General features: G+C 38.9%; 1 protein-coding gene across 1 annotated transcript; it reads left to right on the top strand.

The window, feature by feature from the left end:
* Positions 1-13,064: 13,064 nt before the first annotated feature.
* LOC138901950 (uncharacterized) lies at positions 13,065-14,095 on the top strand. Its single transcript, XM_070189751.1, has 3 exons — positions 13,065-13,158; positions 13,306-13,802; positions 13,970-14,095. Exons 1-3 carry the CDS (start codon positions 13,065-13,067, stop codon positions 14,093-14,095), a joined length of 717 nt encoding a protein of 238 aa, XP_070045852.1.

Genomic DNA, 14,095 nt, shown 5'->3' on the forward strand with positions numbered 1-14,095 from the left:
CATATACTTTAATTTTTCCTTTTAAATTGATTCGTAGGATGGTACTAATTGAGAGTTGTGCCTCTCGGGCTTGTTTGATATTTCTCTTATGCGTTTCTCCTTACATGTTCAGTCATTTTCATTTTGTGCTTCCTGAGTTTTAGCTTGCGGGGCGTGTGCCCGGAGGTGTTAGTTGTGACTTGTTGATCCGGGCGTATAGTTATGAGGTATTCGTGTTTCTTACATCATTGTCAGCGTTGTGGAAGTTTGAAACAGGGTTCTAATGGATATGAGGCTAATTGTCGATGCTGGATTTGATTACGGGCAGCTATTGTGATCAGAACTATTATTATGGGCCTATGTGTGATGTGTCATGTTGTGTGGTTGTACTCTATGGATGTAGGAATAAGTGGTTGCAGCTAGTTGAGACTGATATCGGGAGTGGATTTAAAATCGGGTCTTTTGAAGACGAACGGATGGTGGAAATGTTGACTCTAAGGCTTATTGATGTTGGTGGAAGGGATAAATTACAGTTGAGATGGTGTCGTCAGGCTTATGTGGATTGGGGTGACGTGGGGTCACCCGCGGGTGTATGTTGGATGTGTGCATTATGTGATTTGACGGCATCGAGGCAATTCTTGGCACGTTCGAGGACGAATGTTTGCTTAAGAGAGGGAGGATGTAAAGACCCGTCCAATACTTTTGAGAATTTAAGTCTCGTTCGGTGGCATAAGGTCTTGAACAGCTTTGTATTATGTGTATTGACTTGTGTGCATGGTCGAGTTCAGTTACTGGATGATTCGGAGTCAAATCGGAAGAAGGATTCTAGTTTTGGAAACTTAAGCTGTAAGAGTTGACCGGAATTTGGCTTTTGTGTAAACGGCTCTGGAATGAGTTTTGGATGATTTCAACAGTTTCGTATGGTGATTTTGGACTTAGGCGTGCGTCCGGATTTGGATTTGGAGGTCCGTAGGGTGATTTGAAGCATTTCGGCAAAAGTTGGAAAAGTTAAAGTTTGGAAGGTGGAGAGGCTTGACCAATAGTTGACTTTGGTGATATAGGGGTCGGAATGCTATTCCGAGAGTTGGAACAGCTACGTTATGTCATTTGGGACTTGCCTGCAAAATTTGACGTCATTCCGGGTTGACTAGATAGGTTTCGGCACGAGTTTTAGAAGTTGGAAGATTTGAAAGTTCATAAATTCGATTCTTGGTGCGATTCGTAATTTCGACATTATTTGATGTGATTTGAGGCCTCGAGTAGGTTCGTGTTGTGTTACGAGACTTGTTGGTATGTTCGGACGAGGTCTCGAGTGGCTTGGGTGAGTTTCGGATAGGTTTAGGTTGTGTTGCGCTTGTTTTTTATGCTTCGTCGTCGTTTCTTCAAGCATAAATGGTACCACATTAAGTAAATAAGCTCCAAATTCAGTTTTTATTGAATCATTAGATCCGTATCGTAATTACGGAGTCATATCAAAAAGAATCATCCAATTTGGACATCGTATGAGGGAGTTATGCTCATTTCCGTGGCGGGGAGACTGCTCGTTTCTGGTGTGGTCGCAATTGCGAATATTTCTATCGCAATTGCGATGCCCAGTTCGCAATTGCAAACTTTTTGTTGCAAATGCGACCTTTTCCAGCCCTGTTCTTGTTCACAATTGCGAAGGCTTCTTCGCTTTTGCGAGGATTCGCAATTCCCTGGATCGCAAATGCGACATGTGCAGCTTGTTTTCAGCTGTGTAATTCGGGTTTTCGCTTCATTTTGTGATATTTTTGAACCCTAGGTCCGAGAGTGGGCGATTGTGAGAGAGGAATTTCATCTACAATCGTTGGGTAAGTTCCCTTGATCAATTTCTAAGTATACTTCATGATTTTACTTGAGTTTTAACATCAAAATGGTGAGAATCAAAGTGAAAAATTTGGGAAAAATTGTAAAAACTTTTAAAATGAAAAATGATGAATTGAGGGACCAAATGGTATCGGAATTTGATAATTTTTATATAGTTGAGCTCGTATCGGAATGGGTGTTCGGATTTTGTAAAATTTGTTGGGTTCCGAGGTGTGGGCCCGGGGTCGACTTTTGGGTTGATTTTTAGTTTTTGATAAAGATTGATGCTTTATGATCCGGAATAGTTTCTTATGAGTTTTATTTATGCTTTGAAGTTATTTTGTCTAGATTTGAGCCGTCCGTAGGTTATTTCATCCAAGAAGTTCATTTTTGAGTATCGATTTGTCTTCTTTGAGGTAAGTATCTTGCCTAACCTTGTGTAGGGGAACTACCCCTTAGGATTTGAGTCTTCTATGCTAATTGTATCTTGTGAAGTCCGTGTACGCGAGGTGACGAGTACGTGCTCGGGCTTATTTGTGGAAAGTTGGCCTTTTAGGGTTCTTAGGTCCTTGAATTTACTGAGTATGAAGTTGTTTTGTATTGATTAAGTTTTCTTAATTACTAGTCTCACCTATACCTACTTTAATTGGAATTAATTGCTTCATGATCCACTCTTATTGCCTATTTGACTCTTATATAACTTAACTGAAGATGTTTACCTCTCCTATTGCCATGCTATCTTTTCCTAACTACTTATCTTTACTCGAAATTATTGTTATCTCTTCTGTAATTATTCATCCTTAATTGAATTTGTACTATTTTTTTCGTGATATCTCAACCTTAAAAGAAGTTTAGGTATCCTATATCTTAGTTGACTTATCCTTATTGGAATTATTGACTCGTGATATATCCCTTGTTGTTGAACTGTACTTTGTTGGACCGTTGTTACATATTATTTTCTCCCTTGTTGAGTTGTTCTTATTATGACTAGCATTCTCTATTGTGGCTATTCCTTGTGAACTAGTTCTTCCATTTCTTTGAGTTCTAGAATTTCTGAGTTGATTTAATTGCCATACTCCAGTATTATTGTCATTGTTGTTGTTGTTGTACTTGTTGTTGTGATGCACGAGGTTTCTACCATGCGGTTGTTATTGTGATGCACGAGGTTTCTACTGTGCGGTTGTTATTGTGATGCATGAGGTTTCTACCGTGTGGTTGTTATTGTGATGCACGAGGTTTTTGTCGTGCGGTGTTATCGGGTTGCACGAGGTTTCTGCCGTGCTATTGTTACTATTTATATTTGCACATGCGGTGTGACAAGGCGGGATATATATATGTGGGTTGCGCATGTGGCGAGATAAGGTGGGAACATTATTATGCACGTGTGGCGAGACAAGGCGGGCATTTACTTTACTAATTGCACATGTGGCGAGACAAAGTAGGCTATGTCAAGGATTAATTTGTGATGATTTGCGATGGCCTGGGGGCATTCTTGTTGTTGATATTTGTGTAGTGGTGCACTTACCTGTGCGATTTTATCTTGTGAAAAATTGTGGAAAAACATTTTATATGTTGTCCATTTTCTCTATACTTACTAGCTGGCATGAACTATGTTAGAACACTTGCACAATCATACACGCAGTTAATCACTCTTATCAGTTAATAGGATGGATCTTGATATTGTTGAGTATTGAAACACACCCTCGTCTGCTTCTATTGGCATGTGAGTCATCCGTACAGTTATTGTTTGTAGTGAAGGCACAAGATGCCAAGTGTTTAGGTTTCACAAATTCGAACCCGTGAATTATGAATATTTTGAGGTTTGGTGGGGCGTGGTGATTATTGGATAAAACCTTATGTGGAAACGGTTATTTTCATCTAGTTGATACATGTCCTTCTTTTAGTTGTGTTCTCCGGGTTTAGACTGTGCCCAGCTTACCCTACTGTGTTGTTACTTGTTGTGTTCCGCTGCTAATTGTTGTTTCTATTTCTTATTGCAAGTAACATATTATTGTTGTCATTATGCAAAGCTTTATAGAGATAACGTATTCCTGTTAGTCATACACTTATACTTGTTCAGGTTATTTAGTCAAGTAGGTGTCTTGACTATCCCTTGTCACTACTCCACCGAGGTTAGTCTTGATACTTGTTGGGTACCACTATGGTGTACTCATACTACACTTTTGCACATTTTTGTGCAGATCCAGGTATTGCGGGGTCAGTCGATTGTTAGCTAGCTGTTCATATCTTGCGGTGGAGACTCAAGGTAAACCTGCTACTGCGTTCGCAGGCTTCGGAGTCACCTTCTAGTTATTTTGTATTTACACTGTTTACTCCTATTTCGGAACAGATGTATTTAGAGGTTTTCTAGCAAAATCTGTAGAGCTTATGACTTGTACTACTGATTTTGGGATTGTAATACTTGTATAGAGAATTCTAAATTTGGAATTGCTAATCTTTATTTATTTTATTATTATTTTCAGAAGTTGTTAGGCTTACCTACTCCCTAAGACTAGGTTACGACACCCAACAGAGGGAAATTTGGGTCGTGACATTTAGTTTTACCTTTGTTATTTGTAGTAGTTAGAGATAGAAAATAAATTTTAAAAAATCATTACAATTTTAAAATTTTCGATTTTTCCCGACGATGGATATCATTCGACAGATTTCTTGAGGGATTAAAATTGAAAAGAAAAACACAAAAAGATTTTATTTTGTTAGGTAGTGTATTAATTCCCCCTTGATTTTTCTTTGTGCCGCGGTTCTTTTTCAAAGGTTTTGTTTGAACCGGGTATAGTAGTTTTAATTTTTCGTTAGGAATAGGAAACCGTGTGCTATGATTTCAAATGAAAGCAATATTTCTTGACTCTATCATGCCTTGAGAATAGTGAGTGCTTTAGCAGTGATACTTATGCTCAGATTTTGACTCTTGTATAAGTACCTTAAACGGTTTGATCTTAACTTTGCTTAACTGCTTTGACTAGAATGTCGTGATGAGTCAGATCCCGAGTGAGTTATGTGCCATGTGTGTGAGAGGTTTTGTATTATTCGGTGTATTGCATTTGATGTCTAGAACTTGCCCCGTGTGTTTGCAAAGCGAAATAGTAGTTTTATTCAGTCTTGAAAGTGATATAGGCATTTCTTTGTTGAGCCAGTTATATGCTTTTACCCACCTAATTGTTATGTATCGTGGTTAACTCCTTTGAGCTTGTAATCATGTTTCTTTGGCAACCACATTACAAGCCTTACTCATTTATTTGAATTAACCATCTATTTGAGCCATTTACCTCTCATGAGCACTTGAAATTATATGAACTTTATAAAAGTTGAAGTGTGGGATAATTGGGTTGGTTTTTGTGTGAAGCTAATAAAATAAGGAGAAAGGTGCATTGTTTTGAAAAAGTAAGAGCCACTTAAATTGAAAAAACAAATATGCATAGTGTATTGTTGTGAAAATTATTCATTGATAAGTGGTAACTCTTGATGTATTTATGCTTAAAGAAGTTAGGAGTTAATGTAAATTGATGTGAAGGTGGAGTATTGGTTTGACATAAGTGTGGGGTTTAACATTGAGATGTATGTATTAAAGTGCTTAGGGAGGTGTAATCACTCTTATATCTATATGTATCCTACCCGTCCCATAACTTAAATTACAACCAATTAAATTCCTACTTGATACTTGATTGAATGAACTCAATTAGTGGAGTAATACACTACGGGCAAGCCTATGGTTCATCTTTTGTGGCATATGAATGTTATTTTTGAGAGTGAGTGAATTCTGTCTATCTTGAGTTCCTATTTGTTCTTAATGTTTATTGTGTGTGGAACTACTCTCTGTTGTTGTGAGGGAACTTGATTCATAAAGGAAAGGTAATGTCGTTGACCTCTATGTTGGAGTAAGTGAGCGGGTTATAAATAATGCGTGGTACTTGTGAATCAAACTTGAGGTGAAGATGTTACACTATTGTGCTTAGTTTATTTTAAATATTCTTGGTATGAGGAGTTATGATAGTTGTTTAAAAAGGTCGTGGCTTTATAAAGTGTAGTTTGATTGCTCGAGGACGAGCAATGGTTTAAGTGTGGGGTATTGCTGGTAGGCTATAATTGCGTGTTTTAGTTGGTTATCGCACTCTAATTTACTGCACTTTAATTGCTAGTGTTTTGCACTAATTATGTGTTTTATACCTTGTACAAGTGATTCCAAGCTATGTAGATGTTATGGGATGATTTTACGCTATGTTGGAGCTTTGAAGTCTGAGTAAAAGCCCAAGATCTTAGTTGAGATCGAGTTCGGGGATCAACAAACACTAGTGCTTTCAAAGAGAGAGATGACGAATCGAGCTGGGCGTCACCCAGGTGCGCGAGCGCACACTGGGTGCGCATGTGAGGCGGTGTACTGTGCAAAATGCGCGACCAAGTGTGCGAGCACACCTCCAGGTGCGCGGCCGTGCACGTCCCCTTCTGGAAAAAGTCCTATTTCTTGTAGGAGAAGGTGTGTTCGTTTGGGCCTAACTCTACTTGGTATATATACATGTAAAAATGGTATTTTTGGGACTTTTGACACATCTAAGACCTGAGGAGGCTAACGAGAAGTGGGAGAAGCAAGAGCACAAGGATTTTATCATTCAATCCTAACTTAATACAAGGGTTTGAATTATTTTATGTTTTCCTTTAACATAAACTTAATTGTGATGAATTACTCCATATCTATGGAGTAGTTCTCTTTAGTGATTGATGGATTTGGTGTATTGAGAATTGTTTGTTGATATTAACTCTAGTTTTTATGTATTGAATCGTTTTGGGTGTTTTAATTATTGCATTTATTTTCACATGTTCATGTAATTGAAATAGGCATAACTCATGATGTTTTTGCATTATCTTGTTGGTTATATTCATTGATTCTTCTTAGTAATCGAAAGAGGCTAGTTGAATTATTGTTTAGACATAGTTAGGAGGATAATCGAAAGAGGTTCTCCTAAAAACCAATCCACTACGAATTCTTGCATATCTTCACCGAGCATAAATTGGTTCATATTATGAGATTGAGACTTAATCGAGAGAGGAGTTTCTACTGCACGTTTGAACTAATAATTGAATGAATTCAAGAGACTCACTTGAACCTTAGGAGTGAATTAGCTAGAGTTAAATCCCAGACAAATATCTTGAACCTATCCAATCAACCCCTGTTTTCTCCCATTGATATCTTCTTTACTCATTACTGTGATTGTCATTAGTCAATAGTTTAAACTCTTAGTTAAATTTTAGTGTTAATCAAACAAATCTCAATTGTTGATCATCTTGGATAGCGATCACGCTATAAACTACAAAAATATTGTTTAACTCCAATCCTTGTGGATACGATATTTTATTATACTATATTCGACTTGCGAGCATATTTAAGTGTGTGTTTTGCTCTCATCAAACATAACCAAGACGCAACAAACCATTCAAAACCCCAATAACAATCTCGCTCGAATTTCGCTGCAAGGCCCAAACAAAACCGCATCATGTGTGTACATAACCAATAAATCACAAACCTTCGTAGCATAGAAGAGTAACTGATAGAACATATCCGAACACTAACAAGATCAACTCTAACTGAATGCCACACCCCTCAACATAAATAGTTCTGAGTAAACAAATCCGACCTGGTGTAGAATACACATCCTCATTGGGCCTACCAATGAGCCCCCAGATTAACTCTGATTATCCCCAAATGGTTAAATAGCCCTCCAAAAGTCCACAATGATCTAACCATTACATGTACCACCATCTAGCTAACTTTGGCCTTATCTTCATAGTCCACAACCACGAAACAATCTGCTTCTGAAAACTCCAGTCTCCAAATCCATAGAACACATGAATTACCATAGCCGATCCCAACTCCACTACTCGAATGACTAACAAACCTCTCATACATAATCATCCCCACGAGAAATACTTCTATAATTCTTTCATGCCACATAACAAAATCTGAACATCAGCAGTCAATCAACCAAGTAAGTACCGCAATACCAATGAAGCATCTGTAAGTCAAAACATAATGCGCCTTCTGAAATGCGCACCCTTCTCAGGAATTACCAATTAGTTATAGCATTCATTGAAACATCATAAACCGTCCATGCTTTCTAAGAATTCATGACCTTTCCTTGAAAATTGAATTGTGACCTTGCACATGAATATCTCAATCCTATGCGACGCACCACATCTATCATGCCATCATGTGAAAAGCACAAAAATCTCATTAACAACTCTGACTCACAAGCTAAATACATACCCGATCAGTCAGAAACCTTTCACTTGATCCCATCCAGGAGAAAATTACAACACACAACATACCTCTCATACCTGTAGATAATATCCATCTCAAATTGTGGCAGAAATTATCGAGAACACTTCGAAGCCCATTTGCACATAACCAAGCCATCAGAACTGAATCTCTCTAACTCAACCAAGCCACGCAGGTCGCCAAACCCAAGAGTATAGCCACTAAACACCCTTATAGACTCAACACATCATAAGTACCCAAAGAACTGGTCATACCCATTACCGTACTGATCCAACCTACTACCAAGTGTCATATTTCTCTGAGTTCCTTCCGAATTACCCTCAAGTTGAAACTTTTCTTTGCCAGAACACCATGATTCTTACCCAAAGTTCACCACAAGAGATCCTAGCATAAAGCCACACCGCCCTAAGGCCCATAAGACGTTGTATTCCCTCTTAAGCACCCCAAAAGTACCACAACCGAGACACCCACTCTGAAGAGACCTTTTGTGAATCTGAAGTCATTTGCTTCACCTTCTTGATACTGAAATGTAGAATCCATAATGATATAGAAATACTTTGAGTCTCGACACCATCCAATGTAAATCTTAGATTCTAGCCATATACAAATCCGAAAAATTATCAATTGCCACATATAAATCTTGAATCCATTAAAACCCTCTCAAGAGGCATCCACTCTCCTTAAATCTCAATTGCACCACCCAAACGGGCCAAATGACTTGTGCCCCATTAGCATAACAAGACCCAAAGAAGTAACCCTACCTTAACGCAACCGGGTAGATTCTTACTCTATGCGTATTACATCCGTCTCGAATAACAACTCAAATCACTCCATGATTTCTATATACCCATAAAGTGTAATATAACTTGTATCTAGAAATTTCCTTACTCGAGTCATCCTTGGTCTCAACCTCTGCAAGTCATAATTGATTAGCAAGTATGCCTCAAACCGAAACTAGTACAACACATAACCATGCAATCAAATCGTCGATAGCAGACTTCCCTACTTAGCTCAAAGCTATAGAATAAAACATTTGATAACTCACAATACCCATACTCTATTACTGCCATAATCCCACACTGAAATTCAACTAAATATTTCATAAGCTCATGTAACACAAACCATATAATACCTCAAATCATCTGCTAAGCTCGCATTCATCCTCGTGACGGTCAGGTCAACTTTCTAAACCAATCCAAACTCAAATCGCAACACCTATAACCCACTGGTAGAAAAGAAACCCTCCACACAACATCATAAGGATCACACATCTGTAGATTACTCCGCATGCGATAACCCACCTGCTTAGCCTCAAACTGACATCTCTTTATAACCTTTCACAGCCACAACTGCTACGCAATCAATTAATCTTCCTGAGTCTGAACTCATCAACAAGACATGAAAATCTAATTCATTCCATAAGTGAAATAACACAAAAGAATCTATCAAAAACCTTCATAACTCAAGACTGTATGACATATCCACACAAATGGAGCATCCAATAGTCTTTTTCGCATCTCAAGCAAACTCTTCCTGTCATATTCAAACCATCTGAAAATATCCCACAGTCACATCCTACTCATCATAGAGTCATCCAACCAATCACCGAGCCACCAGTCCCACTCATAGGGACACCACTAGACATAGAAGTCCAAAAGCACATGCTCACACAACTGAACTACCGAACCTAAGCTGTGGTCCAAACCAGGCCTCAAGTCCTCTAGATTGGCCTATCACCAACACACAGAAAACACATCTTGTACCTCATCCAAGGAATCCACAAGCCATACTGATATCGAGGGCTCGCATGCGCATACGAGTGAGTGGAAGTAATTCAAAGAAATATGCTTCAACCTGAATCAATACTGCACAATTAGGAAAGAGAGATGGAAAGTTTATTCTAAATGCCCGGTAGCCTCTCGAAGATAGGCATGGATGTCATCATACCGATCCGTAAGACTCCACTAGACACTTGCTCATGACTCGTAGAACCTATGAACCTAGAGCTCTGATACCAACTTGTCACGACCCAAAATTCAATTAGTCGTGATGGCACCTAACCCAATCCGCTAGGTAAGCCAATTAACAATAAACCATAATATAATGATAATGATAAGAGCCAAAAATGAAATAACTGAATTTTATAAAATTTCCCAAGGACTAGTAGTACAAATCATGAGCTTCTAAGACATAGAGTTTACAAAGCTGGTATGAAATAAATACATCACATGTTCTATATGTACATAACTAGATTTATAAATCTAAAGCTACCAAGAAGAAGAGGCAGTTATAATCGGAACGCAAGTATGTCTTCAATGCTAGCTCCCGCCACTCACAGCAACAACAACTCCCAAAATCTGCATGCAAAGTGTAGAAGTGTAGTATGAGTACAACCGACCCCGTGTACTCAATAAGTAACAAACCTAACCTTAGGTTGAAAGCAGTGACGAGCTTGGACAACGGTCAGAGTCCAACACCAATAACCAAGATCGACTCGTAACAATATAATAAAAGCAGCATAAGTAATAACTCAAAGATATGATGCTCAGCTTGTTCACAGTTACGGCAAAATAGGTATGTTTTTCAGGTATAAAAGTAAAACCCAAATCTTTCGCCGAAATTACCAAAATATGAGTAAATCAGAAAGCTGTGATTTTTCCCAAAAACTTTCAATAATAGATAAGATATTTCATTCTCAGATAGCATGAGAAAAGTATATCTCCACCTACATGTCAATGTGCATGTGATATCGTAAATGTCACAGTACCGTATAGCATAAGGAAATGCATCTCTATGCCTACATGCCAAGTATGCATGTCAAATGTAATGCACCACAGTGTTAATCATGTCCTCATGCTCTCGGAGTATTCAACCTCACTCAGCACGCTCAATCACTCAGCACCTCCCAATCACTCAACACTCTCAATCACTCGGCACTCACACTCGGCACTCATACTCGCACGCATCGGTACCTGTGCTCACTGCTGGTATGTCAGACTCTAGAGAGGAAGATCCTACCCAAGCGCTAATATAAGCCAATCATGGCATGCTGCGGCGTACAGCCTGATCCCATCATAAATTAATAAAGCCTGCTGCGACGTGTAGCCCGATCCCATAAATATCACTCATAATCAGGCCCTCGACCTCACTCAGTCATCAATCTCTCCAGTCTATCGGGCTCATAAATCTCATGCCAATCAGCCAAAACAATGATAACATGATATGAGAATGAATGATAACAAAGATTGAGATATGATATGCAAATGAATGAATATGACTTAGTATGTAATTGTAATTTAAGCAAATAACTCAACAGCAGAAATGACCTCAATGGGTCCTAACATAATAAGTATATGGCCTAAACATGATTTCTAACATGGATCACAACTTAATTTCTCTAACACGTAGGATTTCATGGATAGAAACAAGATAGATAACTACACAGTACCACAGAATCAACCGAGTCATAATTCACACGGTGCACGCCCACACGCCCGTCACCTAGCATGTGCGTCACCTCAACACCAAACACATAACACGTATATTCAAATTCATACCCTAGGCACTAAGTTTAGAAATGTTACTTACCTCGAACAAGCTAAATCTAATATCGAGCAAGCTAAACAATACTCTAGAAATGCTATCCCGCACGTACGGACCTTTGAACGACTCAAAACTAGCCAAAAGCAACTCAAGAACATCAAATAATGCAAAAGGAAACAAACTCAATCAATGAAGGTGGAATCTTTAATCAAAATCCCAAAGTTAACCAAAAAGTCAAACCCCGGCCCGCACCTCATAATCTAACGAAACTCATAAAATATGACAACCCATTCAATTACGAGTCCAACCATACTAGTTTCACTCAAATCCGATGATGTTCAAAACTCAAAAATTTACTTTATGAAATTTTAGACAACCCCCCCCCCCCCAAATTTTACTTTGAAATCATCAATCAAATACCAAAACAAAGATGGATTAAAAAATATAACCAAAACCGAGTATAGAACGCTTACCCTAATCCATATGATGAAAATCGCCTTCACAATCGCCTAAATCTGAGCTCCCCAACTCAAAATATGACCAAATGAACAAACCCTCAATATTATATGCTTCTGCCCAGCTGTTCTTCTTCGTTTCTTATGCCAACAATCCCAAAACCCGCTTTTAATGGCTCCAATAGATTCCTCATGAAATTCCAGTCAAGTAAGGCTTTTGAATCACTCCATTTGACCTTATAATGAAGGAGATATGTTGGTTTCAATATTTTGAAATAATGCAGATTTTTAAATACGAATTCAGTGGTAATTTCATAATTAATCTGAAAAATCTGGCAACCCAATTCTTAGTAAAATGACCATAAATTTCTCATAAGATGTCAAAACTTGATGATTTCAGTTTCTATGGTTCCAAAATTACGAACAGATATAATGGTTTGGTCAAAATACGAATCAAAGGCCGTTTGCTCAATATGGTAACCGTTATGCTCAAATCGATGTCGAAACCGAAAACAATCACCATACAATTCAAGCTTATCTAAAACTCATCGAAATTTAGCCAAACTTTGTGGACATGTCCAAAATCATCATACAAACCTATTGGAATAATTAAAACCCAATTTCGAGTCCGTTTACCCAAAAGTCAAGCCTTGGTCAACTCTTCCAACTTAAAGCTTCTAAAACGAGAATTATACCTCCAAATCAATCTTGAGCCACTCGAAAATCGAAACCAACCATACACGCAAGTCATAATACATAATATGAAGCTACTCAAAGTCTTAAACCACCGAATGGAATGCTAAATCTCAAAATGACCGGTTGGGTCGTTATATTATTCGACCCGCTTGGGTCAGCTTCCTTTTTAGTAGCCACAGCAGCAGGATGGGTATTTTGAGTGTGGAGGTACTTTTCATATCATGAGGTTCTGTCCGAGATTGTTGTTCGGCAAAACACAACAGAGTTCTCGTGCCATGGTCTCGGTGCCAGTTGCTCCACCACCCGCTCAACCAGCTAGAGAAAGAGGCCAGGCAGCCAGAGGTAGAGGTCAAGCCGTTAAAGGTGGAGGTCAGGCCATTAGAGGTGGAGGCCATCCAGCTAGAGGCCGTCCTAGAGACGTAGGTCAGAGTGGTGGGGCCTAGCCCTAATTTTATGCTTTCCCAACTAGACCTGAGGCTGAGTCATGTGACGTCATTATCACATGTATTGTTTCAGTTTGTCATATAGATGCTTCAGTTCTATTTGATTCGGGCTCTACTTATTCTTATGTGTCATCCTATTTTGCTTCATATCTGGTTGTGCCTCGTGATTCGTTGAGTGCTCAAGTGTATGTGTCCACGCCTGTGGGAGATTCTATTGTTGAAGATCGTGTCTATCGCTGTTGTGTGATTACTATTGGGAGTCTTGAGACTAGTGTAGATCTTCTACGTCTTTATATGGTAGATTTTGATGTTATCTTGTTTATGGATTGGATGTTACCTTATCATGCTATATTGGATTGTCATGCCAAGATGGCGACCTTTGCCATGCGGGGGTTGCCTCGATTAGAGTGGAGAGGGACTCCTGGCCAATCTTCCAGCATGGTTATTTCTTATGTGAAGGCTCGACGTATGGTCGGGAATGGATGCCTAGCTTATTTGGCCTATGTTCATATTTCGAGTGCGGAGGTTCCTTCCATGGATTCAGTACCTGTTGTGCGTGAGTTTCCAGAGGTGATTTCTGCAGATTTGTCGGGGATGCCACCCAACAGAGATATTGGCTTCTGTATTGATTTGGCTCCGAGCACTCGGTCAATTTCTATTCCACCATACCGTATAGCCTTGAAGGAATTGAAGGAGCAATTGCAAGATCTGCTTGATAAAGGATTCACTATACCAAGTGTCTCGCCCTTGGGCACGCCCGTGTTATTCGTGAAGAAGAAAGATGGGTTGATGAGGATGTTTATAGACTATCGGTAGTTGAACAAAGTCATTATCAAGAACAAGTATCCGTTGTTGAGGATTGA

This window comes from Nicotiana tomentosiformis, chromosome 11, assembly GCF_000390325.3.
Source record: "Nicotiana tomentosiformis chromosome 11, ASM39032v3, whole genome shotgun sequence".
In the NCBI taxonomy this organism is placed as follows: domain Eukaryota; kingdom Viridiplantae; phylum Streptophyta; class Magnoliopsida; order Solanales; family Solanaceae; genus Nicotiana; species Nicotiana tomentosiformis.